General features: G+C 49.4%; 1 protein-coding gene across 1 annotated transcript in view; it reads left to right on the top strand.

Annotated features, from left to right (window-relative positions):
- The window catches only part of PPM1H (protein phosphatase, Mg2+/Mn2+ dependent 1H), a 246962-nt gene that overhangs the window by 114436 nt on the left and 105024 nt on the right, over nt 1-27502 (top strand). Inside the window, exons 3-4 of the mRNA XM_053661658.1 lie at nt 4156-4500; nt 14058-14170. Coding sequence (XP_053517633.1) covers nt 4156-4500; nt 14058-14170 — 458 coding nt within the window. The remainder of the gene's footprint in view (nt 1-4155; nt 4501-14057; nt 14171-27502) is intronic.

Raw genomic sequence — 27502 nt, 5'->3', positions numbered from 1 at the left:
AGAGTTGCTTTTTTTTTTTAATGCAGTAGCATTCCACGCAGTGTAGTTCATTTTTTTCCATGGGGTTTGATCTTTGTTTTAAGTCATGGCTCTAGAAGCACAACAATGTTTGATGTAACAGACCCTGTGGCTGGCCCCTGAGACAGCTGCCCCTCTTTCGTCCGTCGCCTGCCCCTGCCCAGCTTCCTCGGGCGTTTGCTGGGATTTCCTTTCAGTTGGACACAGAAGGACTGTATGTGTGCATGCTACTCAGGCAGCCTGGACTCTTTGGAGAAATTAGATGCAATGCGTAAGAATGTCCTTTGTTTTGCCACTTTTCCCCCAGTTATGAAGATGTCACATGTCAACTTTATTTGTGCACTTTATTTGTGCAGCAGATGACAGGAGCCGGGGTTTAGTAACTGCTGCTGTCATTGCAGGTAGCACTGAGCACAGGCGATATATACCAGGATGCGTGGAATGACGACACCTCATTTCTGTTGGCGACCAAGGCACAGGTGTTGCTGGTACCATTGTGCTTTGTTGCCTCACCATCATAATAGGAGGAAATGCTAAGTTTCAGAAGTTTGTGAAAATAAAGGTCGATTCATGGACTTTCTGAATTCTGTCTAAAGTTGCCTTAAGTAAAAACCTTTTCCTGGGGGTCCAGTTTTGTTCTGCCTATGCGTGCCCACCTCCCATTCTTTTCTGCGCTCCTGCCTTACTTATCTTGCACGCTTCCTTGCTGCTATGCATGCGCAAATCCCCGGATACTATATAAACCTTCGGATACTTTCTTCTCCATGTCCCCACTTCTTCTTACAGAATCTGACAATAGCAGCTTATCAAAATGTCACGAAGCTCACACAATAGGATGCCCATGGGCCCCCTGTCCAGGGCCTGCATGGCGCGCAGAGCTGGACATCAAGGGCCAGGCTCCTTCTCACTTCCTGCCTCACCGCACTGGGTCCCAGCTTTTAGCCTTTTTTCAAGAGGGTTGTTTCACCCGCAGGTGTTGCTTCTGGGACCCAGGCAGGAAGAAGGGGGAAGGATGAAAGGCACAACACGGGGCCAGTTAAGTTGTCCTTTTTATCAGGGAAACTATACCTTTTCTGGAAGTTGTACCCAGGAGACGTCTGCTTGCAGCTCACTGGACAGTATAGGTTCCTGTCGTCACCACACATAGCTGCAAGGGAGTCTGGGGAGGTGTTTTCAGTAGATACATTGCTGCCCCAGACAGAATCATTAGTGAGGCAGGCAGGGGACTAGATCCAGGTAAGCGTCTGCCAGAGTCCGCCACACCATTTAAGCCTCCCAGTACTTTCCCCTCCTGGGCCACACATCACCTCTCAGCCCATCCAAATTCCACTTGTTCAGTCCTCAAGGCCCAACTTCTTCCTCCACATCCCCAGCCCACACCGATCTACACTCTTAAATGCAGAACTTTCAGAGTTGGCAGAAGCATCCGAGTCTTCTAGGATAGCCCCTTGTTTTGCTGAAGAACTGCGTGCTGCAGCGGCAGTGGTGGCAGCTTCAGGCGGGTGCGTGCTGCATTACTTAGCTGGTCCCTCCCCGGAGCCCCTCCCGCAGAAGATAGCCACAACTCCAGTTTTACAGGAAAGCGGGGCACAGAGATGGTACGCAACAGGGACTTTGGCTCCAGCGTGACCCGCCCAGGTCTGATGCCTGCACTGCCTCCCGCTCAGTGGATTGGTGTTGGAGATGCCATTAGAGCCACTGCTTCTAATCCTCACATCCTTCTCCTTTCCACCTAATTTCCCTCTGAGTGGGAGGGGTTATTCCTCTGTTTCATGGTACATTTAGTTGTTCATAAGCGTTTCTTCTTACTGCCTGGTTTGGGTTGGATGTCTTGTTAGGACGGCATCTGCACTTGCACTCTTCCTTCTCTCCCAATCCTCGCAGTGTAGTCTGAGCGCTCTTTTAAAGACATGAATCAGCTTTCTCATTCCCATCTCAACCAGTGGCTTTGTGTTGCTCGTATGCTACAGCAGAAATTCTTCACGTGCCCCGGCAGGGCTAACTGGTCTAGCTGCTGCCTTCCTCTCAAGTGTGGCCTCACCCCCTCCATTTCTGCCTCCCCTGTTCAGCCACATGGGTGTGGTTCAGTCTCCACTTACTCATCAGGAGTCTTCCTACCACAGAGACTTTGCACCTGCTCTTGCTGCTGCCCTGCATTCTCCCCCTCCCCTCCTTCCCTTCCCTCGTGTCCTTCCCAGCAGCCCTGGCCTGGTCCGCATGTCTTCAGGAAGCCTCCCCCACTGTACACCTTCTGCAGGCTGGATGCACAGCACCAAGAACTTCCTCTTGTAGCCTGCACCAGAATTACGATCTCATGTTTGTTTGTGGTCATTTGATCACTGTCCCTTTCTCCCACTCCGGTGCTGATATCAGACCCCGTCTGGTGTCTTTGATCTAGTTGTTTGTTCCCACTGCTTGCTTTTTGCATCTGTCCTGAGGAGAGGGCTTAGTAAATATTTGTTGACTAACAAACAAACAAACAAATTTCTACTATGTTAACTCTTAGCAACTAGCAGAGAATCCAGTAAAAAAGCCCTGGCCGGTAGCTCAGTTGGTTAGAGTGTTGTCCTGACACACCAAGGCTGTGGGTTTGGTCCCGGGTCAGAGCACATAATACAAGGAGTAGCCAGTGAATGCATAAATAAGTAGAATAACAAACTGATGCCCGTCTGTCTGCCTCTCTCTTCCTCTCTTCTCCTGTGTCTCTCTCTAAAATCAGTAAGCAAAAATAAAAAATTATAATTAAAAAAAGAATTGAGTGGAAAAATTTCGAAGGGCACAGTTAGAGTAATGGCATATGTCACCAAACCTGTATAGCATCTTCCAGCATTGATCTAAGATGGACCAAAAATGGCGGCTGTCACCAGGGGGGAGGTGCGGGAGATGCTGTTTAAGGAGCAAACTTGCAACGAGATGCAATGCATGGCATAGTAAATACTGTATTATAATAACCACACTTGCTGAGAGATTATACCTTAATTATTCTACACAAGAATAATTATTCTACCTTAATTATTCTAACTACAAAAAAAGAAGTAATTCGATGACATGATGGAGGTCTAGCTATTGTTACACTGGCAGTCATATACAATATATAAATGTGTCGAGTCAACATACCGTACAGCTTAAATATACACAATGCTATACGTCATATGTATTTCAATTTTTAAAAAACTGAGATGAACCAAAAATCTTTAATGGCTTCAGTTACAAAAAGAACCCAGTGTTTCTTGCTGCAGGACAGGTAAGCCTAGCGGCCGGAAGTAGATGTTCCACGCACCTTAGCTATTTAGTCTCAGTATTTAATATCTTACTCCTGCACATATTTCATAATCAAGCTCTTTTCTCCCCCACAGCTAAGATCTTAGGCTTGTGTGAATCAAGGACGGTTTTTAAAACTGTTCATCTTGAAATTACCTAGAAATGAAGCGATAGGCTCTAACCCGTGGAAAGTGAGGGGAGGTGGGCCGCACGTGGCGGGTGAGCAGCTTCAGGGTCGGAAGAGGAGGCAGATGCCGCGTGACAGCTGGGAGACCGTGGGAGGTGGCAGACAGGGGGAGGAGAGGTGAGTTGGCTGCGTGTTGTGAAGCAAGGACTATACTGGGTGCCTAAGGAAAGAACGAGTTCCAGAAATTCAGGATGTGGATGAGAGAGGATGAGGCAGTTACCTGAGAATGTAGGGGCCCTAAAGGGGGAAGTAAGTCCGCCTGTTTCCCCGGAAAGCACTGCAGACCTTTCTGCAAAGACCGCAGACGAGGATTAGACGTTACAGCCAGACTTCTAAACACACATCTGGTCGTATGGAGTACCACCTCAAACTCCTACACAGCAAATGAACGTGGCTCTGGCCCCCAGGGAGTACCTGCGCACCAGGTAATCTGGGCCTCCTCCCTGGAGCAGTACCTCCCTCTCCACCAGGTGAGAGACGGGGACTGCTTCACACCTTGGGTGGTAGTAGCATTGGTGACAAATACTGGGCCCCCTTGCTGAGTGGCTTTGCCATGTTTTTACCCTACTGAGTGCAAAGCCAGGCAGCCAGGCGGACGTGCTGCGCCCCCTGGAGGCCTGGCCATGTCAGTGTCACCTGGGCAGTGACCACTGTGGCTCTCACTCCTCCCTGTTCCTGTCTCCCCGCAGGAATCAGAAGGCGTTTCCTGCCACTACTGGTCGCTGTTCGATGGCCACGCAGGGTCCGGGGCCGCAGTGGTGGCGTCCCGCCTGCTGCAGCACCACGTCACGGAGCAGCTGCAGGCCATCGTGGACATCCTGAAGAACTCCGCCGTCCTCCCGCCCACCTGCCTGGGCGACGAGCCCGAGAACACGCCCGCCGGCGGCCGCACTCTGACCCGGGCCGCCTCGCTCCGTGGCGGGGTCGGGGCCCCCGGCTCCCCCAGCACCCCACCCACACGCTTCTTCACGGAGAAGAAGATCGCACACGAGTGTCTGGTCATTGGAGCTCTTGAGAGTGCGTTCAAGGAAATGGTAGGTGTAGCCGAAGAGCGCAGGGCAGCAGGGGCAGGAAGGCCTGTCACACCAAACCCTTGTTTCTTAAAGGCTCCCTGCCTGATGAGGCGCGTGTCTGACCTGCCCACATGCTGGGTGGTTCGCGTGAGGTCTCCCTTTCCTAATAGGGTTTCCATTCTCGGTGGAAGTTGGCAGCGAGATGGAGTTCCTGGCCTGGAGCACTGGCCAAAATTAAAAAGATGATGAGAGTGAGGGACGGTGCATGCAGCAATAAGCTGGTTAAATAAATGCATGCATTACTGCCTCTCCTTCGGCAGACTTATCTTGATCCCAGCTGGTACAATCCCACTTAATTGAAACGAGCGTGGCTGCCATCTGGTATGGACATGTGTCTGGATTCCAGGTGTTTGGGGAATCAGAGCTTTCAGTAAAGTGCTCAGGATTACCCCCTTTCTACAAATCTGGTCTGGGAACAGCTATTTTACCATGCTTGGCAATGTGGTTCTCACTGCTTTAAAAATGTACGGGCCAATATCCAAGAAGCATTTGTTTTGCTTGGGAACATGAGTTTGTTTGTACATTTAAATGTGAATGTGTCTGATCGACACATTCAGCCTCCTTCCCTCTCAGCCTCCCTGCTGAGAACACACTCGGGGAGAGTGGAGCCGCTCCGCGTCCCTGGCTGTCCCTGTGCCTTGAGAGAGCAGACAGTGACGGTGGGCCCTTGCTCGCGGCTGCACCCCCGTTGTCCCCCTCTGAGCGCGCTGTCTACTGAAGCAGTGGCTTGGGTTCCAAAGGTTTTTCTCTCCGAGCAGTAGCAAGCACCCTGCAGGCAGGTGACAAGTGAAGACGTCTAAAGATTGTACAGGGACCTGCTTAAGATGAGTGGGCAGTAATGTTCTGAAAACCTAGAGATTAAAAAGGGGATGACAAGCTTTTAAGGGAAGTGAGAGCATCTAGAAACAGCCTCCCCCCCCCCAGTTACGTGTTCACACTGTGCACCTTCCAGGCTCTCCTGGCTCCCGGCCGTGTGCTGGTGAGAGCAGAGAAGTAAATAGTACTGCCCAGCGTCGTCTGTGTTCGTAAGGCAAGAGTAGTGCGTGTATTTGCTCCTCAAACCCACACCCTTTCCTCACTTTGACTCATCCCTTCTTTGGTCCCAGTGTCCCTCTCCTGTCATGCAGACAGTGTTGACCCTTCGAGTGGCAGGCTGTTCAAAAGCCGCCTCTATTTCAGGAGTGTCTGGTGGGCTTCAATCCCGAGAAAAACACCAGGAGGCTGGAAAAGATAATTTAGGAAAACAGGTATCCAGGTGGTAAAAGTGACTTGTACTGAGGCTCGGTATTATGTCAACTCTCATTCTCCAGCGTTTGTGGAAGCTCTGATGTGTGTTTCTAGACACCGGTGTTCAGACTGCTAATATTTAATTCAGGTAAAAATCTGACAGTTTGCTTATAGCCCTAATGGGAGAAAAGGGAAAAGCAAAAGTTTGGTTTGTCATTTTTCGGTGGTTACAGTGCCCTGCCAGTTTTATCCACCAGAGGCCGCTGTCCCACCGAGTCAGCCTCGGCCTTGGGCCTTTTCTGCTCAGGGTTACTAGCAGCAACCTGACTTGAAATGAGAGGCCGATTTAGAAAAATACTTAGTACAGAGCCTCATTTTTGTTGTTTGTATTTTTGCAGCTTTTAACTAGCCAGTTCATTACCTGAAATTTTTCTTGGGAGCTGAATCACCAGCAACAAGATTGGTTCACTTTCCTGTGTAATTCATTCAATCTATAAATACAGGGTGGGGCAAAAGCAGGTTTACAGTTGCGAGTACATGAAAACACAGTTTATTCATGTGTTATTATTTATTAATTATTGTATTAGTTTCCACGTGAGCAACTGTAAGCCTCCTTTTGCCCACCCCTGTATTTGTGGAGCACTAACTATACACCCCGCCTAATTAGGAAAAAAGCATTGAACAATTGGGTGAAGCCAGGTATTAAACAGGTGCGATGTGAATGGGAAGGACCCTGAGAGGAGAAACGTGGGGTGGTGTAGGAGTCGGGTAAAGAAGTCAGTACGGGTTCCCTGGAGAAGCAATGCTCCGTGGGGGCGGGGCAGTAAAGCGGACAGAACCTGGGGGGCTGAGAGTGCTGGGCAGAGGAAGACTGAACATCAGAGAGGGAACAGGCGGCACGCTGACATTCAGCATGGTTAGCAGATGGATTTCAAAGGCAGGAGTGAGCGATAGAAGGGGAACCGGACAGGCAGTCTGGAACCCACCTCTGGAGCACCTGGTGTGCCATATTACGCATTTTTGGCTTTATGACTTTTTCCTGTTCTCTAATCCATCCCACCCCTCAGCTTCCTCTTCACATTTAGTTTTTCCCAGATTGTCTCGGTAGCTCCCAGCACACCAAGGGGCCCGCCTGGACTTTGCACCACGTGTGGCCTTACTGAGGGAGACGCTCATTCATCTTTGGTTTTCACGGTGTTTCATGGGGCGGCCCTACCTCCTGCCCTGCTAGCGGCTGTGCCGGTTGATGCCTGTCGGCCCAGAGTGACCATTAGCACTGCCCCTTTCACTCTCAGAGTGTCCCTCTTTGGACGGTGTCTTATGTTTAGACTAATTGCAGAGATCTGCTTTATTTGTTTGTTTTTTATTTTCCCCAGTCAGGGACTTCAGAAAAAATCTACTCCAGTGTCATAGAAACAGCCCATGACTTAGCCATCAAATTGCTTGGGGGTGAACTTCAGAAGCCATAACACAGAACTAAAGCAGCATACTCTCGATTTAATGTCCTGGAAAGCCATTGACAGTTCATGAAATACTTTTTCTCTCCAGTCCCTTTCGGTGTTTGGTCTCTGAGAGTCATTGTTTCAAGGCAAACTTCGGTCTTCGGAAATGCCCAGCGCACAGCTGACTTCCTCGTCTCGTTGGCCTGCTCCTGCTGGTCCCTGCTCAGGCCTTTCAGAGACGGGCCAGGTGGGAATTTCCCGGCGGCCATGCCTGGTTTTTTCCCTCAAGCTAGTCAGCTACTTCTGAACTCTCCTGTTTCTAGGTGTTCTTGAAGTCTCGCAGTTTTTGGGCCATTCTGATCCTCTGGAATAGGAAACTCAGTATCAGATAAGATTTAGTCATTTCAGTTCTGTGGTTTTGTTGCCTTTTCTGTCACTTTTAAGCCCTAAAAACTTCCCAGGCCCAGCACCTAAGCCTCAAAGTTGCCTCACTGATGACATTTCTATATTTCTCTCTCCCTTTCCCTTCTCAATCACTAGTATAGCTTGAGCTAATATTTTATAGCCAGCATTTTCCTAGACACCATGGGGGTCTAGAAGTAAAAGATTAGATTTTATGTTTAGGGGTGTTTGTAGTCACACATTATATGACTGTAGAGATACACAATATCTCATTTACTTTGAGGTCCTAAGTAGCATTAAGTAGGCTGGTAGAATGTTGTTATCTATCTGGAAGGGACGGTCAGTTAAAGATTCAGAAACATCAAGCAGAATAAATAGTACTTATTTCCAGGGAAAAGTTAGGTGTACTGGTCAAAAACATTGACCAACAAGTGGTGGGAATGCTTTGAACAAGGGGAGATAACAGCGTCTTCAACTACTGGAGGCTTCTTTGAGGATGGGGCTTCTCCTTTCCTGTCCTGTCCTCGGGTTGCCAGGCGCAGCAGTGGCTTCTGTGAAGGTGGCGCCTGGCCGCGGGCCTCCGGTACTCACTGTGTGTGCTTGGCAGAGGCGGTTTGCCCTGCAGCGCCCTGTCGTGTCTCGTCTTGGTTCTCCGTTCACCGTGAGAAGGCGGCATAGCCAGAGCTTCCCACGACCACTCCGGAACGTGAACCTGCCTTCCTGAGGGACCGGAATTTCAGGATTCTCTGACATGCTCCAGTGCTGCTCCCCAACAACGCGTTGTAACGATGCCAGCTTCAGCAGCTAAGTTGGGTCACCAGGGTGTTTAGGTTGTCCTTTGGCCCAAGATGATAGATGTGAATAAAATAAATGACCTCTAAGGCCTGATTTCAGTGTCCTCCCCACTTTCCCACCCTATGAAAGCGGTTGAATTAGCAGAGTTTCAGTTGCTGCAGTCGTTGCTGTAGTGGAAGGAGACATTTGCCCTTCGAGGAGTAAGAACCAGTGAGCAGTGACTGGCCTCCGAGCCTGCCCGCTGCAGCGTTTGAAGTCTGGAGACACCGTCAGGAGAGGCTTCCAGTTCTGTCTTATTTCCTTTTTAGTGCAGGTATATGTTCCCTGCTACAGTGAAGAATGTTCTAGAAGTCTGTTATGAGGAAGAAAAGTGGCAATATTTTAACTTGTGTAACTACCCTAACTCTTCCTGTTACTGGCTAAATGCTTGGAAATACCCCTCATCTTGGCTTTGTTGGTAAAAACTATATGGTGAAAAAGAAGAGGATGAGTGCAAAGCTTATTTGTGGTTTAGAAGTCATAGTGTTTTAAGAATTAGCATATTCACAGAAAGTTGTGGACTTGAGAGTCTGCGTGTACTTAAGCCAGTTTACTTTTGTCTGTTTCTGGTGTATCAGGAACTTCCTCCAGGGAAGAATGAGCATGTGATTCCACTAAGCGCCAGCAGGTGGCAATATTAGGCAGTACTTCTTTTTTCCTCCCTCATTGGCCTGGCTGACAGATTGGCTTGTTCTCAAAATAAACTGAAATTAGACCCAGACACTAAAACCATGCAGAATCTTATTATTTGTGACTGACACTATTAGAAGCATGTTCAGATCTGTGTTTTAACCAAGCTAAGGGGAGCTGCCAAGTCCTGTTGAAACGACCCAGCATTTCTTTTGCAACCTGAAATTGGTTGGGAACAAAGAACGATCCTGGGATGGTGTCATCTCGGGGACTTTCAAACCAGATTACAACCATCCAGAGCGATGCATTTCCTTTTTGTCTTGCAAAGCTTTTCTGCTGAATTATTCTCATTTGATACACATCACTTTTTTTCCTTTATTGCTCCTATTCTTAATTGCAACAAAAAGCAAAATAAAACCCTCTTAATTTTTAAGAGGTCTTAAAAATTAGGTTGTTTCTTTGATTTAGCTAAGCCGAGCCCTTAGATAAGCCTAGGTTAAATGTAATATTTCGGCAGACATAACACAGGATAAACCAGTCCTTCTGAGTAGAAAGCAGTTCGGAGAGGTCTGCAGGACTCATGGCTGAGCAGATAAATCAGTTATCTTGTTTAATTGAATCTTGAGTCATTTAAGTTGATCCTTTTCCAGGGGGTGTCCACCCTGCGGCCTGCAGGCCACATGCAGCCCAGGACGGCTGTGAATGTGGCCCAACACAAACTTATACATTTACTTAAAACATCATAGGATATTTTTGTGATTACATGTTGCGGCATATTTAAATGTGTTGCCCAAGACAACTCTTCTTCCACTGTGGCCCAGAGACACCAGAAGGTTGGACTGTACTCGAAAAGCAACGATGACACATGCCTGTTTTTTGCTAGTTTTACTGGACTTGTGTCTTGGGGTTTGCTGATTTCCTTAAACTATTTTAGCTGAAATAGTTTAGTCAAATAGTTTTAGCTAAAATGAGGAAATATTCCAGATTGGTCTTTGTTTAGCAAAAAGCAGTGGGCAGTTTTTCCCATGATTGCATTGCTTTTTTCCCCCCCAAAAAGTACCCAAGCCTGAGGGCTTTTACAATAAATTATAATTTTCCATATTTTTGTATATTTTACCTAGAATGTGAGAAACTTAAGCTAACAGGGAAGGTTGAGAGTTTGAAGAGAACAGGTATTTGATTTGATGGTAGACATAACCTTATTGACTTCATTTATCACATTAGCTCTGTAGAAGAACTACTCAGGCAGTCCTTTAGTGGTCCTTTTGGCACTAGCATTTTGTGAAACATCTTCTAAAGAGGACTAGGTGGTGCAGGAGAAAAAATAAGTGTGCTATTTTGGCTTCTGGGGAGGGAAGAGGGAAGCAGTTATTTTTAGAATATGTTCTAGTTACACCCAATTTTAGGAGAAGTGGAAGAGTATGTTTTAATGTCAGTGAGTCCTACAGGCTGACAAAGTTTATAGAAACACCACTTTCAAATGCTTGTCACTGTGACTCCAGAGAGCACCCACGTAGTTAAAGAGTGTACATACACGCGTGCACGTGTGTGTTTGCTCACACACATGTGTGTCACCACACAAACGGGGCAGTGGTTGAGAGCGTGCGCCCGCCAGCAGAGTTTCTGGGAGAAAGCGTGGCTCGGCTGCAGTCCACTGTCTGCGTGGAAGTGCCGCCCGGTTTAGCGTCCCGTGCAGGGGGCTGCAGAGCGAGCGTGGTGGAACCTCTGGAGAGGAAAGACCTGTTCACGGGTCACTATTCGTGCCATCGCAAGGGCTCACTGGGCAAGCCAACTAGAGTGTTTCCTAAAAACTAAGGGCCAGCATGAACCTCTGCCGTAGCAGAAAATCTTAGTGTTGAACACTGCCTCAATTTTCAAGAAAGGATTACATAATTTTAGACTCAGATTTTCTTGTGACGGAAACCATGGTAATGCACATACGATGGAGAGGACACTTGTTTGCCTGCATCCCGGGAGACACCTCTGCCCTGGACTCTGTGTGTCTGGCACCACCCCTGCCTGGGTCACACCCGTGACACAGGCCCGACGAGAATCGTCCTACTCCACTCCACCTACAGCGTGCAAGCGGTTGGGTGCTTGGGGATTTGTACTAAAAATTGTTTCTCACTCAGACTTCAGGTATTTAAACAAATATTGATTCAGGATGTAAAAGAATCTTTTCTGTAGCTAGAGCAGTTCCTTCCAATATATTAAAAACAGCAATATTGGATGTGGACTTTACATACCAGTTTATATGTTAATTCGGTGAAATGTGTATCTATCATGGTATCGACTTTATATTATTTATTTAAATGCAAAAAAAATGAATAAATCCGCCCACACACTTCTTTGTGGATAGAATTATTGGTTCTATTTCACGCATAGTTGGGAGGTGAAGCAGGCAGAACTCCCACCAGCCTGATGCTTTCTCTCTCCTGCCGTTCACTTCTTCGTGACAGCCCTTCCTGCCTGCCACCCACGCCCTCCTCTTCACGTCCAGCCGTCCCAGTGTGGGTGCTGAGAACCGTTCGTGGGTTCTTGCCATGTGGCTTCCTTTTGACTGAAGCATGGGTGCCTGCTTGCTTACTGTCTCAGTGAGCACCTGTTTGCATTTTAAGTTTTTCATTTGTGAATTGCAGGGCACGTTTCTCATGTTATGGTAGAGGGAAAGGTGGTGGAGAGATCATTCTGAAACCCAGGCGTTCTCAAACGTGTGGACTTCATTTGCCCACTTCCTAGGCACTTATTAAATGACCTTTTACCTGGCCTGCTACAGGTGCTGAGCGTCTAGCGGGGAGTGAATAAGACAGGTCTCTGCCCTCAATCAGGGGGTGTCCAGGCTGCAGGCAGGATCTAGGTGGCCTGAAAGCACCTCCTGCACACCATCTAATTTCATCTTCCCTCCAGTCCTTTAAGGAAGCTGATTTATGCAGTTTAAGTAAAGTTTTAAAGTCCAACATAGTTCCTGAGGGTAGTCTTCATGCTTGACCCTCATGCAGCTTTTTTAGAGAAGGTCTTATGTATTTATTACTGATCCCAACGTGCTAGTGCAGAAAAAAGTCAAAGAGAAAAATCTCTCTTCCAATAATTTCCCAATAAAAACACCCAATGATCCAGACAGCGGGATCTTGTCAGTGCTCCGGGGAGATGCAGGCAGCCTGCTGCAGGGCAGGTAGGTGTGTGAGCTGTCTCTCTGGTGCCATTCCTCGGGGACCCGGCCTGGCTGTCCTCCAGGGTCTCCTCCTGGATTTGTATCTGATTTTACCACCAGCTTTCATCGGAATCAACTGGGCAGTGGGCCGCTTCTCCTTTGGTTTCTTGGCCAGGAGCCTCTCGATCCGGAAAGTCTCGTGAGAAGACATGGTGGAGCCTTGTGCAGCTTCTGAGGCCGTTGTTCACGCACTGCCGTATTGGAATATTTCTCCACCTGCTTCTAAACCGTCCTACCCCACAGACACGCACTCTCGGCCCCTCCCCAGGGCGCCCCGGCCCGCCCACTCCTTCCCCTCCCCCACTTCGTTCCAGTGTGGTGGCTGCTCCCAGCCTGTCTTTGTACCCTGTCTCTCCTTCTACTTTAACCGGTCTGCCGTTCCTGTCCTCCAGCCTCGGCCCACGCTCTCCTGTTCCCAGCTTCCCACTGGTGAGTTAGCAGTGGCCGGTAAATGCTGGATCACTAAATTCTCTCTCCCTTTCCATCAGGAGCTGGCCAAAGCCACTGAGGTCCAAGTCTGTGGGTTTCTGAGAATCCCAGCAGTGCCCTGGCCCTCGGTCTGCTGGTGGCGCCCTCAGGACTGGCCAGAGCACCGTTCCTTCTCTCTGCCTATCACCCAGCCCATGTTCCCCTCTCTCCACCCCACCAGGAGATTACTACTGGAATGTTTGGAATTATTTTGGCTAGCATTTAGTTTATTTTCCTAACTCAACTCATGTGTTCTGAGGTGACAGAATTTTACAAAGACTGTCTTGAGAATGATGCTTATCTGTCAATAGAAGTGTGTGTTTTTAATTTTCTTGGGGAGGCCTCATTAGGTGGCAGGTAATAACATAGGCTTTGGAGGAAGAGAATCGAATTGGAATCCAAACTCCAGCCAAGTACACGTGGGCAGGCTGCCCCACTTCCCTGCACCTGAACAGTGTGCGGTTAGTGACGCGGTCGCGGGGATGAGATGAGGTTCTACACGTAACGTGCCCGGCGCACTGCCTGACGCAGGGGGCGAGCTCAGTGAAGGGGACTGCTGCGAGGACACCCTCACTGCTGTGAGCTGCGGGCGGAGGAGGCTGCCTCCTGCCTGCACTGAATAGAGGACACTGTCCTTCCGGTCACTTCTCTTTTCTAGCCATAAAAGAAAGTCTCGACTGGAGACTTTGGGGTTACAGACATGGATCAGGTGCGAGTACTTGTCATCGTCTGCCTCTGTGGTGGCCTCCGCATGGCAGATCAGGCAGTCCATGGGAGACTAAGTTTTCCATAAGCGATGGTATTTATTGAATACAGTTTTTTTTTTTAAAAATTTATTTATTTATCTTTAGAGGGGAAGGGAAGGAGAGAGGGAGAGAAACATCAATGTATGGTTGCCCTTTGTGCGTCCCCTGCTGGGAACTGGCCTGCAGAGAACCGGCCTGCAACCCAGGCATGTGCCCTGATTGGGAATTGAACCGTGATTGTCTGGTTCGCAGGCCCAAGCTCAATCCACTGAGCTACACCAGCCAGGGCGGATACAGTTGGTTTTATTCTTCTCATTTTTGCCTGATTATATCCGTTTGCCATCTCTCGTTTCCTGTCTCTGGTTTGCAGATGGTCTGGCAGGCAGCAGTTTTATGCCAGGGCCCTCTCCAGAAATGCTCATTAGGTGGTAGAAAAACAAGTACTGAGGATTCCTTGTCTGTTCTTTGAAGCACTTCAGCCCCCTGGGGAGCAATGCTAAGAAAGTCCGCGGCACGTGTCCCTGCACAGCCCAGCACTAACTTTGTTTTCTTCCCCAGGACCTACAAATAGAACGAGAGAGGAGCTCCTACAATATCTCTGGGGGCTGCACAGCCCTCATTGTGATCTGCCTCCTGGGGAAGCTGTACGTGGCGAATGCTGGGGACAGCAGGTAAGCAAATTCGCCCCTGGTTCTTACTGGTTTCTGTTGCCTTTGATCATTTTTATCTTTCTGTACATGATTAGAAATAAAATATTTCCACTTGGAATTAGGTGTTGATAAAGATAAGTCTTCTCCATCTGCCTAAGAATGTATTTAAGAAGAATCATTAGGCTGGTATTAAAAGGCAAAGGCCATCTTCTTGTCCACAGTAGCGTGTGTGTGTATATATATCAATCAGTCATATGCACAGGGCTTTTGATTCCAGAACCCGAATTTTAACAAAAGCTTAGCAGAGGCATCATACATGAGAGAGACAAGGAGGGAGGAAAGGGCTTTGAATGACGTGGGTGTTTGGAGGGGACGTGGAAGGCTCCCCAGCTGGTTCCACTTCAGCTCAGTGACTCTGCACTGTCCCTCCCAGAAGCCCAGGAGTGTCCTTTTATGCACATGCCCTTAGAAGCTGCCTTGTCCACTCTTCCGGGTTCAAGTGCAAGGCCAGGAGATTATGGTTAACCTTTATCTATCCAGCGTTATGAGGAATATGATCAACCTTGTGTTTTATTTTTATTTTAAATAACTGATGTCTCCTCACTTTAGGTGCTGGGAATTTTTTAATTACAGATGTTGTGGAAAATGTTCCAATGTGTATCACACTCTTCTCTGTCCATTCAGTAACAAATGATGTTGGCATTATAGCAAGGCTTTTGCTCAAGACTCTTTAGTCTGAAAGCAAAGTAGTGGACTGTAACCACAAGGTCCTCAGAGGAGGAGCCACTCCCTGCACGGGCTGTGGCCTTAAGATGCTCGCATTTCTCTGTCTCTGTCCTCCAGGTCACGTGCCTCTTCTCAGCACCCCTGTGTGAGGAGGCGGTCCCCACCCCGGCCCTGTCTCCATCAGGTTGTGGCTGCTGCCTCTGTGACCTGGAAGACCGACTCCCTTGAGCAGTCAAGGAGTTCACCCTTTTTTTACCATCATGTGTTGCTTCACAGCAGGCATGCATTCTGAGAAATGTGTTGTTGGGTGATTTTGTTGTTGTGCAAACATCATAGAGTGCACTCGGGCACACCCAGGTGGCGTAGCCCACTGCACGCTAGGCCGTCCACCTCGTATCTGTGGTGCTCGTGACTTGGCTTCCACTTACAAAGCAGGGAGAGTCTGAGGGAGGTCCGTTCCCCCAGCAGGGCATCCTTTCCCCGTCTTGCCACTAAAGCTCTTCAGGCCAAAGAGCATGAACACCCGAGGCAGCAGTATTTGGGGTTTGAAGGTTGATGCTTTTGGAGGTCTGCTTATCTTTAAAGTTTATGTGGGTTTCTATTGTACTCCGTAAGATATCTCAGTTTCTGTGTAAAATTTTGTATGAGACAGCATGTTTATCCCATGGCTTCCTTTCCCCAGAGTCTCTTCAGGGTCCTGGCAAAAGACAGACTCCAACTTAGAGTCAGGGTCAACTGAGGGGAGAAATGAAAAGGATCCAACCAGGGGTGGCGAGGCCCAAGAAGGCGTTTACCACCCGAGGCCTGCAGGGACCCGGAGCAAATGCTACAAAAAACACTGCAGCGGAGCCAGGGGACTGGGGCCTGGGCAGGGCTGCGGAGAGCGTGGGAAGAAATACAGACTTCCCTCTCTTCCTGCGCCCCTCTCTCTCGCCAGAGCTTCCCACTGGAGGAGCACAGCTGGAAGCCAGGTGACCGGCAGCCCAGGGAACGCGGGCTGTGGGGGTCAGCCAGCCAGGGCACAGGCACAGGCCAGGGCTGCACCTCCGGGTGGGGGCTGCTGCTTTTCTTCTTCGCCACCCCAGTGTTTGAGCTTCCGAAAAGGGGGAGCTCTCGGTCTTCAGGGGCCTTTTCAGACACACATTCAGGAGCCAGCTTCTGGGCCTCTTGTTCTGTTCTGGGTCTGGAGCTTTTTGGGAGACAGACGAGCAGGAAAAGATGACGCCCCTCTGGTCTGAGTGCGACTGAGTTGGTGGCTGAGCTGCCGTGCTCATGCGCACGTTTTGTCTCTATGTCCAGTTCTGTGTCCTGGGAAATGAGTCCGCTCTCCCAGACGTACGTCCCAGGCGCTAGCGTGGTGCCCGGGGGCCTTGTTTCCTGGGGACCGCCCATCCCTCTCACCCCAGGTGACCTTGGACTCAGGAGGCAACACAACTCCTGTCCCAGAATATCCTTATGTTTGGCTGTTCTTTTTATAGGCGCAATTTCTCCCCAGTGCCTTTTTCTCGTTTTAGAACGTGGTTTTCTTCCAAACTCCAGGCTCCTTATTAGCAAGACCACCCACCCAGCCAGGTCTTCCGATCCTACTTCTCGGAAGTTCCAGTCCCCTGTCCGGCACCAGCCAGCCCCAAGTACTTGTCTAAATTCTAGCTTTTTCTTTTATAAGTGCCCATTTCTAGGCCAGCTCTCAATGTCCTCATCTGTAAAAATGGTGGTAGGCATTGAACTAAGTAATTTCTAAAGTTTCTGGCATGCTAACCATTATCCGGTGAAGAGTGGCACTTTTAGAAAGTAAAGTGGTGATGCAAAGGGTGTTCCTCTGGTGGTTTAACTGCCGTGGCGTCACTTTTTGGAATTTTGGTATAACTGAGGCTCCCGTGTTTCTGAGTGTCCATAAAAGCATAAGGTTTTACGTGTGCTTTCCGATAATTTAAAAAGCCTTTTATCCTTATTAAAGCTGTGAAGCACTGGAAGAAAAAAATTATCCTATGACAAAATAGCATCTCTAAGACCTAATAAGCCTAATTCCATTTATGGTATCCTGGCCCAGTCTCCGGATGTGAAGTTGGGTTTTTTGGTTGATCGGTTGGGTTTGCCGTTCACGTAGGGTCACGTGTCACACAGAGACCTAAGAGAAATGTGAGCTGCTGTTTGTGTGCACCATCCAGAGGGTGACTGGGAGGACACTTACTCAGCAAGTTGCTATTTTCAGTTCTTATATGAATAATAGACACTTCGCGTCATCTGACGTAGGATCATTGCCTAGTTTACATAGTAATAATCATTATAGGTATTGGAGTTTACAAAAATACTCAGTTGTTCCCAAGAAACAGTGATTCAGTGAACTTGGATCGGACCTAGGCCAGTGCCGTCCATTACCACTTGTGCAGTCACGAATCAGGGGCTCGGTTTAAACAAATGATCAGGGCTGACAGAGGATTCTAGCAACAGGGCCCTAATTAATTAAGTGCTAATTTTTGTTCTTTATTGCCAGATATTGGCTGCCTTGTGTTTACTTTAAATCTTGACAGTTTTGAAAGCAAAAGCAGATCTTCGTGGTATGCTCACTGCCTCACAATTACTCGCACTCGGGAAAAGAGAAGCTGTGCACTGGTTTGAAATGGAAGCTCCTGGTGGCCAGCAGCGGTTTTCCAAGCCGCTTCACCGTGAATCCTGTGGTTCCCATTAGGTGCGTTTGCGCTGGGGGCTGCGTCCAGACGAAGGCTCGTGCTCTTTGTGGCTCATGTGGCCACCCTCCCCGTAGGATGCTCACGCCCACGGCCTGCTGCCGGCTCACCCTTCCCTCCTCAGCCTGGTAACCAGCCCTTGGAGGCACAGGCGGTGACTACTTAATGCACGGCAATTGCTTTATCTTTTCCCAGGCCAAGGCAGCCAGCTCAACACCTAGGGGATCATAAGGGACTAGGAAAGAACCAGATGGTGGGCGGATTTTCACTTGAAGTAAAAATGAACTGGTAGCATGCAAATGTCATGCAAACAATATGCAAACGCTTACCCATTGTGCTTGAGTCACCCATTCCTTGGGGCTCTGGCTGATTCTTCAGTTTAAGAAGACGCTTTGACTCCATTTTAAATTATTTCGTTTTATTTCTAGAGCTGTGGCACTAAGGAGGCAACATACAAAGGTTTGGCAACTGAGACAGGGTGAACTTACGTGCATTAAAGAAACCGTTTAATGTTGGTTAAATTCATGACTTTGCTCTCGCCAGATTTTTAGTAACAGCAGGAATAAGACAGCTAATAAGTGTTAGGCACGTGTTAAATACTAAGACAGAATCATGTTTAATTCTCTCAGCAATGTGGCGAGAAGTAGGCACCCTTGACATCAGACCCGTACACTGAGGCTCAGCGAGGCCACGTGCTTGGCCAAGGGCCCCTCAGCTCCCAGGAGCAGGCAGCCATCCAGCCTCAGGGCGGAAGCCAGGGCGGAAGCCAGCGCTGTGGGTGGCGTGTCCCCAGCACCCGCACGTGGGAGGGGCTTTTTGTTTTGGTTTTCGCGTTTGAACATCTCTAAAATCCACAGTTTCTAGTTAACATTTTTCTTCCCTATTTGTGTGTATAATAATGGTATACCTTATCATCAGTGGCATCTTTGATTTCACTTAAAACTTTAGGGGGTGTAGTACGTGGGTGGCTACATTGCAGTCAGGAAGCCCGCAAGTTTCGGGCGGTCCAGTTCATTCACTGGTGCGTGATACCGGGAATGATGTTTTCTGGAAACAAGGGCATGCTGTCCCTTTACAGAGGTGGGTCTCAGAGTTCTGTGAGACCATATAAAATTTGGTTTTGTTTTGATGGTCATCTGTTGAAAACAAACACCGTAAGCATTTTCTGAATCTTCTGGATGATTGTCTTGTAAATGATCACTGCCACGGTCTCAGACGGCCGTTTGTCCCATTTACACTTCCTGTGGCAGCAGGGGTCTCGTAGACTTTCTCAGAACGGGTCACAGGCTCCATGAGTTCAGGGTCAACCTCGCGTTCTCGAAGGTCCTCCTAGGAAAAGGGCGAGAAGGTCGGCTCGTGAAGCAGCTCTGGATGAAAGCAGGGAATGCGCATCCCACAAAGTGAGCTTTAGACACAGGCAGAGTCCAGCCAGGTTGGTTTTCGTTCACTTCTCTTTCCCTCGTTTTAAATTTTCTAGAGTCCCCTTCTCCCCACTTAAGTTAGAGCTCTCTCTATTTATTCAGAGGTGAATTCCTCTGGCAAGTCTGAATTCTCCTGAGGGTAGAAGTTAGGTATTAAATTGGACTTACATTTCTAAATTCAAAACCAATTAAAATTTGTAGTGTGTTCTCTTTCCAGTCTCTTCCCCTTCACTAGTGGTGAGATGGTGAAATACACTGTACCTGCCTCCAACCCAAGTGAACGTAAAGGACTGTTCATTCCTTTTTATGTTCATGGACATAAATGGCCAGTACAGAACCTGCCTGAAACCGCTTGTCGCTAGGAAGTGGTTTGCCTCTCCATACCGGCCCGGGGCCGCTTTGCTGGTAGTAGCTGTCCTCTGAGCTCAGAAAGATAAGTGAGCTTCTTCCGCAGACTACGTTAAGTTCACTGCCCCTCTCACTCTCTGTGACAAGTATCTGGAAAATAGCATAGAAAATAGCAAGAAACCCAAATTAACCACTGTTCTCTACTGTGAACGTTGAATCGCCATCTCTACCTCTTTTCTGCGTGGCCTCATCTTTTTTAGTGTACAGTTACATTGTCCCTTAGCTATACCCATAACCCATAGACAGGGTTAGGGAAAAAGGAAATACCACTACCAATTGGTCCCGAATACAGAAGACAGAGAGACCATGTGCTGGGTCAGACCGGTCCCCTCACCGCCTGCACAGCGGGCCCCCGAGAGGCCCCTCTGTCTCCGGACTTACCCTTGCTCTCCTCCCCTTGGGTTTTCCCCCTGCACCTCTCCCTGACTCCCTTGCCCTGAGTCAGTAGTTCTCAAAGTGTGGCCCCGAGACCAGCAACAGGAGCAACTGGGAACTTGTTAGAAAAGTAAATTCCAGGCCCCTGCCCCACAGAAACCCAGGAAGAGGCCCAGCCATCTGTTTTAGGAAGCCCTTGCAGCTACTCTGATGTGAGTGGGAATCACTGCTCTAAGGGCTGCGCTGGGCGTCTGCGAGAGCCCGGAAGGAGCCCTGTGTCCTCAGGGTTGAAAAACCGTAGCCGTCCTGGCCTGAGGCTAGTGTGGCACACTCTGAAAAGCTACCCAGCGTCCAGCATTCCCCGCGTGCAGGGGAGCTCCTAGGGCAGTGTTGGGGGGGGGGGCCGCGTGCACCTCTGTTACCTGGCTGTGGGTTCCTTTTTGCCATCCTGATAACCTAGAGCAGGTCTTTTTCCTTGAAACTTGGTAAGAGTTATTCCTTGCATAACCCAGCCAAGGATTTCAGGCTGCCACTGAGTGCTGTTAGTTCTTAAGCCCCCTATCCCAGCCCCCAGCTCATATGGTTGGGCCCCTGGGAGAGTGGCATTTTGGCTGTGTTTCCCCCATCCCACCCAGGTTACACTTCTAATGACGTCCCTGGACCCCTAACCCACCGAGGAACTGGGCTGGGAAGTCTCACAGAGTTGGTGGAATGGAATATTTGCAGTTAGGAAGGTTGGTGTGAAGTTATTGTCGTGAAGACAGGGGACTCCCATTTCCTCGATTGCCGAGGTAGGATGAAGCAGTGAGTCCATGTCGGGGGGAACTTTCTAGAAGAGAACAGCGTGCACGGCTTTATCTCGGGGCCACTCTGGGCCACTCCAGGATTTTCAGGTCCTCACGCTGTGGTTTGCTGAGGATGTGAAACCAGGTAAGGTGAACTAACAACACCGAGAAAGGCCTTTACTCCCTGGGAAGGTGGGCTGAACTTAATCAGGAGAAGCTTAACTGTAGTCAAGGTGAAATGTAGTATCTGTTGAAAAGGGGGGGGAGCACTATCAGGATAGGGGAGACTCAACTTATTAAGGGCTCCCCTTTTTTACAAACTGCGTTTAAGTAGACAGCAAATTCAGTCTGGTCAGCGGGCGCGGTGGACACTGGAACCTGATAACGATTGCAGGCTGCAGCCCTTGCAGTATGCGGTGCATAGTAGCTGCTGGTTTGGGCCGGCTTCCTTTGTCTGAAGCTCCGTTTGTAATTTCTAGGGCGTTACATGAGTACCCTAATTAACCTTCACACCGACCCTTTTGGGGAAGCACTGTCATTAATCTCACTTTACACATGAAGTCCCTCTCTAGCGACACAGCGCACCATGCACGTGAATGAACAGGAACCTTCCGAAGGGCAGCCGAACGGTGAAGAGATTTGAACCGTGTTTGAAGGGATGAGGAAAGCTCAGGGTTGGGTTTTTTTGTTTGTTTTTTGGTTTTTTTTTGGCCACGTGGAAAAATAACTTGTGTTGATATAAAAGAGATCTTTGGGTGTTTGCAGGTGGGGGTGTTGGTGAGGCTTGCTGTCCATGGTCTGGGGCAGAGGTGACAGCCACAGGAGGGCAGAGCAGTGGGCAAGAGTGGGACTCGTGCTGCCGGGCTGATCTGGGCTCTGCCCCGTTTGCTTGTGTGTGACCCGGGGCCAGTGCCGTGTTTTCCGTGCCTCAGTGTTGTCGTCTGTAGTTGGAGGAGAGGGGACTACCTTCTCCCCAGGCGAAGAGTAGGAGAGCGGACGAGCAGAAAGCCCGGAGCACAGGGCCGGGCCTCGGTCACTGCCCAGAGTGGGTCGCCGTGGGTGCTCTCCTCGTGCCGGCGCAGCTCCGTGCGAGCCGGCCCCTGTCCGGGGGTGCAGGGGCTGCTGAGGGGGGCAGTGGGTCCTCTCTTACGGAAAGTATGTATGCATCGACGGATATTCCCACCAGCAAGAACGGTCTACTAAGTAGTTTGGTTTTTCGAGGTTCCCATTAAGCACCATTTCTGTGATGTTAGGGCAATCTTAAAAATATTGTGACTATTTTTTTCTTCTTTCTCATGAGTTTAATGACCTCGAAGTCAGTGTGAGGAAAGGCACAAGGGTTCCCTGCTGTGCGGTGATGTGTCCAGTAGGCTAAGTATGGAAACTATAGACCCCCAGATTCACTGGCCTGGGGAAGCAGTGGCTTTGTGTTTCACAGGCATTTGAGGACCTAGGACGGAGGAGGGTCTGCCACCTTTAACACTTGGCTTCTGAGGTCTGAGGGGATCTCTGCCCAGTGAGCTGGAAGGGACTAGGAGCCTGGAGAGAGCATGCACTCGGAGGGTTTTCCTGGCCCGGCCCGGAGGAGGCACCCAGCACCTGCTTGCTGTCCACTGGCGGGGACCACAGGGCTTCCTGAGAAATGGGGGAGGCTGCTGGGACACGCAGTCATTGGCTGATAGAAGAGTGTCCAGACCTGCAGGAAATTTGTCTAAGAGTTTATTTGAGTTTTACAGAGGATGTGCCTAGAAACAAGATCTCAACGGACCAAGAAAATACTCAGGAGAGAAGGACAGTTGCGGGTTGCTCTTACACATTTGGAACCAAGGAGGGAGTTTGCGGGAGAGTATTGCATGAAGGTGGGAGCAAGCAGGGGCGGGCGAGTTTCTGTGATTGAACTGGAAGGCGTCGGACAGGGTAGGATTGTGTGCCCCTTTCACAGGACTAGCTTTGTCTCCAAAGGGTCTGGAAAAGAGGCTTACTCTGGCATTTCTAAAGTGTCTGAACTTAGGTGCACCAGAACAATGGGCAGGGCTTGTTTAAAGCGAAGAGAAACCTTTTTGTAGACTTGGGGCGTGACTGCCCACCCCTGACCTGCCCAGGGAAGAATTTCTGGTCAGATCACCCAGTGAGGTTACTTCCAGTCAGCTGTATTACAGAGCCCCTTTTTCGCCCACACAAAGTTGTGTCCCCAGGCCAAGGGACACAGTTTCAAACACCTTTGGGCATTGAGAAGGGCGCGCCTGGGCAGTTTAATTGGTGATGGTGTCTTTATTCATTGCCACATTTTTTCCTTTTTGAGTGGAGGAAGCTACAAAAGTTATCTTTTAAAGCCCAAACACCAGTTACCTCTTTTGTTACTTTAATTTTGTCCCTGTTAGTCTTGGAAGATGTATAATAAATTCAGCTGAGATGGTCAAAGATAGTGAAGAAATAGCTGTCTCAATATGATCCACTTTTATCTTGGGAAAAACACACATTTGGATAATGAAAAAGCCTGCAAGTAAACAGCATACCAAGTATTTGCCTTTGGAAAGTCCTTCAGAGAAACTAATATTCATTTCATGCGAAAGAAGAAAGGTTATGTTAACCAGGTAGTATATGAATATACTGACATTTAATGATTTTATCAGTTTTATTAAAACTGATTTTTCGATCTCTGTTCTCTTAAGATTATTTTTAAATTGTAGTTATGTTAAAAGACTTTTAAGTGACATACCAGTTTAGTTTAATAATTCAGACATACCAGGCTAATTTAACATTATCTACTCTTACCTACTCTCAAACTATAGTTCTTTGCTCTATTTTTTTATTCGGGCACATTTCCTCTTTTTGAGGTCATCCTTAATAGAGTCAAAATAATTACTATAGACGAATCATTAATAAGTATGTCTCACTCCGTCCTAAGTTAATTTACATTAAACTCGTGTGGTTTGTCTGTGCCTTACACCGTCACAGCCCCAGAGTGCAGACGGGCAGGGGCTGGCCGATGTGCCGCTGGAGCTGGAGGCCCGGGGCTCAGCCCGTGTTCGGGGGCCGGCCCTGAGCCCGCAGTGTGGTGGTGAGGGAGGCAGATGAGGGCCCTGCCTCCATTTCCAGTGCAGTGTGGTGGACAGAGGATAAGCTCTGGGCTTTGATGAGTGAAGTCTCCCATGGGCTAACGGGGGAAACTAGCAGATTCGCAAGTGCGTTCTTTGGCTTCTGCAATAAGAATGACTGGAACTGCATCAACAAGATTCCTTCGCAGATCAGAATCTCTTGCTGCAGAGTTCTGTGGCCTGAGCCCCTCGCTTTGCTCTTCCACCGTGGCACTGCTGTGCTTGTGAATAGCACTGGAAAACTTGGTGGGCAACCAGGATCACTTTGTAGTAGAGGCATTTCCTGTAGGACCCTACTTGTTTCTGTGAACTGTGGGCCTCGCCAGCGCGTCCGTCACCAGCGGGAAACAGTACGTGAAGGTCGTTCCAGTTTCATGGCAGGATGTGGAAGTCCCATTCACTGAGAAGTCCTTACTGGGGGGGGGGGGGCGGATTTGATTATCAGGTGGTTAGTTTGCTCTGGGGAGTTAACTGGTCCAGATGGGCATTTAAACTTCAACTTGGCCCTCGTTTGTGTGAGCAAGTCGACAGACTCTCTGGGATCAAAGGTGGTGTAGTTGGAGCAGCAAGTGAGCAGGAAGGGAGGTGTCAGCCCCTGGAAGTGAGTGGTATTGTGAGCAATAAATACACTATGGTGAAGGGGGGTGAGCCTGGGGTGCTGGAGGGCTGAAAAGCTAGCCCTCACCCCAGCAGAAAGCACCCAGCCTTCCCATTTGTGGAAGGGCTGGCGCACTCGTCAGGATCCCCCGTGCGGGTTCCAGGTACTGTGTGGAAATGCCCCGGACAGAGCATTACACGTGATTCGCTCACCCCGTTTTAGTACCAGGAACAAAAACCCGTGAACAGAACCCCCTGCCATCATAGAGCTTGCAGGCAGGTCAGCAAGACAGGTAATAAGCAAGGCAAATAGGTGAAATGTTGAGTACGCCAGGTGGGGATGGTTGTTAGAGGGAAAAGCAGGACAAGGGAGCAGCTCAGGGGTCTCGGTGGGTTGAAATCTCAGATGGAGAGCCAAAGGTGGCCCCACTAAAGGGGGTCGAGGGTGGGTGCCCCGAGTGAAGGTCTGAAGGAAGTGAGGCATGAGCCAAAGCACTTAAATAAAGTGTTTCAGAGTGCAGATGTCTGATGTCAAAAACTGTAGAAAATTCCCATCACTCACTGAGCCTCAGTTCCTTGCTTTAAAAATAAGCACAGTTGCCAAGATATTGTTAACCTCAGAGTGTCCGACAGCTCTGAGATCTAGTGACCACTAAGTGATCCCCAGCTAGAGACTGGCCTGGCCAGCTCAGCTCCCTGCACCCTGAGGCCTCCATCCATTTCCCTCCCTGGTCTTACTGGCTTAGATCCCCGTAGGCAGGCGATGCCTCAAATCATGAGCCCAGAGAAGATTTCCAGCTGCCTCCTGTGTGGGCTCTGATGAGGACCTGCTCTGATGAAGACCTGAGCTGCGGGGGGCCTTCCCCGGGGCGGAGCCTCCGGCAAGCCCGCCCCAGGCTCCTGCTGGGCACCCACCTTCACTTCCTCCAGGCCCCAGATGCCCCGTCTGCTGCCTCCAACACTGTCTGTCAGCTGCATATCCAGGGAGAGCAGTTTTCCTAGCTCCACTTGTTTCCCATTCTGAAGCAGCAGCTCACAGGTTAGTGGCTGCACGTGGGTCTGTCCTGCAGGCACCCATTTTCCCGCAGTGCTGCATCCTGCCCTCTCAGTGAGCGGCAGTCTGCATCGTACCCCGTTGGTTAACATACTGCCTGTCTGCAGTGCCTGCAGGGAGTACCTTCAGTACGACCGCTGCAGCCGTGACTGCCACCACTGGTCCTGCCCCCAGGACTAGTACCAGTACTGGGACTGCCCCGACCAGTACCGTTACTACCAGTAGTGCTGCCACGAGCACCGCCTCTGCTACTAGCATTTGCACTAGCACTGCTATCTCCGCTGCTGTTCCGTTGTCACTAGCACTACAGCTGCTGCGGCCCCTGAGCTGGTGGCACCAGCCATGGGGTGGGATCAGTTTTCCACATTTACTCTCCACTGTCTCTGCCCTCTGGCACCTCCGCAAAGGGGAGGGGCCGTGCAGGAACCCCATTACGGCCCCAGCGCACTGCAGGTCTGCAGAGCAGTCCGCGGCGTTTCCTCCGGGGGGCGGGGGCCCGGGTTGTGGCGCAGTGTGGTTCGTGCCGCGGACTGGTGTCGCTGCACTTCGACTCGGTAATCATTCGTGTTAACCCAAGACTCGTGTGGGTTATTTTAGAAAAATAACGTGAAATAAAAAATGACATTCAAATCTGAAGTTGAGTTTTCAGAGAGTGGCCAAGGGACACCTGAGCTGAAGTACGTGTGCGCCCTCGGGGCGGGGGACCACGGGGTGGTGCGCTGGGGACCTGTATGCACCTGAGTTTGAGTTCTGGCTGCACCACTGCGGCGTGGCTCTGGGCAAGATGCAGGGTCTCGCTAAGACCCGGCTCGTGCATCCAATAGATTAAAATAATGATAGTCTCCCATGGGGAACTATTACAGGAGACAGTACATCTATCTTGTTTGCCCGGCAATTATCTTGTTTGGTACAACATAGTAAGCACAGAGAAATACACTTTAGCTATTGCCTGTATTAAAATAGAAAGAAAGACTAGATTTTGATTAAAAGTACAGGGTGAAGAGCAAGCCTTTCCTGGATTTGAATTCCAGTTCCATCCTTTACTGTGTGACCTTGAGCAAGATAACTAACCATTCTGTGCCAATCACTTTATCTGTAAAGTAGGAATTACAACAGTCCCTATGTCATAGACTCATTGTGAGGATTGAGTTAAGACAGCTTAGTTTATAATAAAAATATGGTGCAAGGTAAAGTAAATTTTGCATGACAGTGTAGATGACCTGGCTGTGAAGGGGCACCAGCAACTTTCCAGCAGATGTTGAGTGTGTGTTGTGAAGGTAGCAGTTCCTGGGCTGTTTCGGGGCTCGAGGGTGGAGTAAATCCATCTCCGTCAACAGTGCCGCCATGTCTCAGCTCTGGGCTCCTGGTCTGTGTCCTTACCCGAGTGGATCCGGGCAGTGTGCTGAAGTCACGCCAGCACACTCTGTGAGACCGTGGCAGATGCTGCTGGTGGGGCTTCGTGGGACCGACAGTTACTCCTTAGGTGCTTTGGGCGTCTGCTAGGCAGCTCCTAATGTCGCTGTTGGGTTTTACCCAGTGTTTTGGCAAGCGATGGGTGTCTCTCAGTAACACACAAAAAGTCTTTTTTCAGCCAAGGCCTTTAAAAAGCCACAGGCATGCGACAAACAAACAAGTTTTTTTCTTTTTCTTTTAAGGCTTAGCTGTGAAGTCAAGGTCATGCTTCCCATGGAACTCAAGGGCACAAGAAGCCCTCAGTGAGACTGCTTTGTCTGGAACCTGCCTGACCCTCTGCATCGGGCTGTGTTTGGCTGCTTAGCTCTTGGACCCTTGCTTTTCGGTTCCAGAGGCCTCCCAGGCAATAAAGAGGCTTTAGAATTTGCAGAGTGGGAGCTCAGACAACCTAGGGCCACCAGGCCTGTCTAGAAAAATTGGATTCATGCAAATTCATCTATCTGCTCCTTCTTCATTCCACCCCCACTGAAACAAGAAGTTTTGTTCTTTCTTTTCTAAGATTTTATTAATTTTTTTAGAGAGAGGGGAAGGGAGAAAGACAGAGGAAGTGAAGCATTGATGTGCAGGAGAAACATTGGTTGCCTCTTGCACGCTCCCACTGGGACCTGGTGCACAACCCAGGCACGCGCCCTGACTGGGAATCAAACCAGCCACCTTTCAACTCGCAGGTCAGTGCTCAACCCACTGAGCAGCACCAGCCAGGGCTGGTTCTTTTCTCTATCAAAGTTT

Source organism: Artibeus jamaicensis, unplaced genomic scaffold, assembly GCF_021234435.1.
Source record: "Artibeus jamaicensis isolate MK-2021 breed Jamaican fruit bat unplaced genomic scaffold, CSHL_Jam_final contig_233, whole genome shotgun sequence".
In the NCBI taxonomy this organism is placed as follows: Eukaryota; Metazoa; Chordata; class Mammalia; order Chiroptera; family Phyllostomidae; genus Artibeus; species Artibeus jamaicensis.
This window is presented reverse-complemented; position numbering and strand designations above follow the sequence as displayed.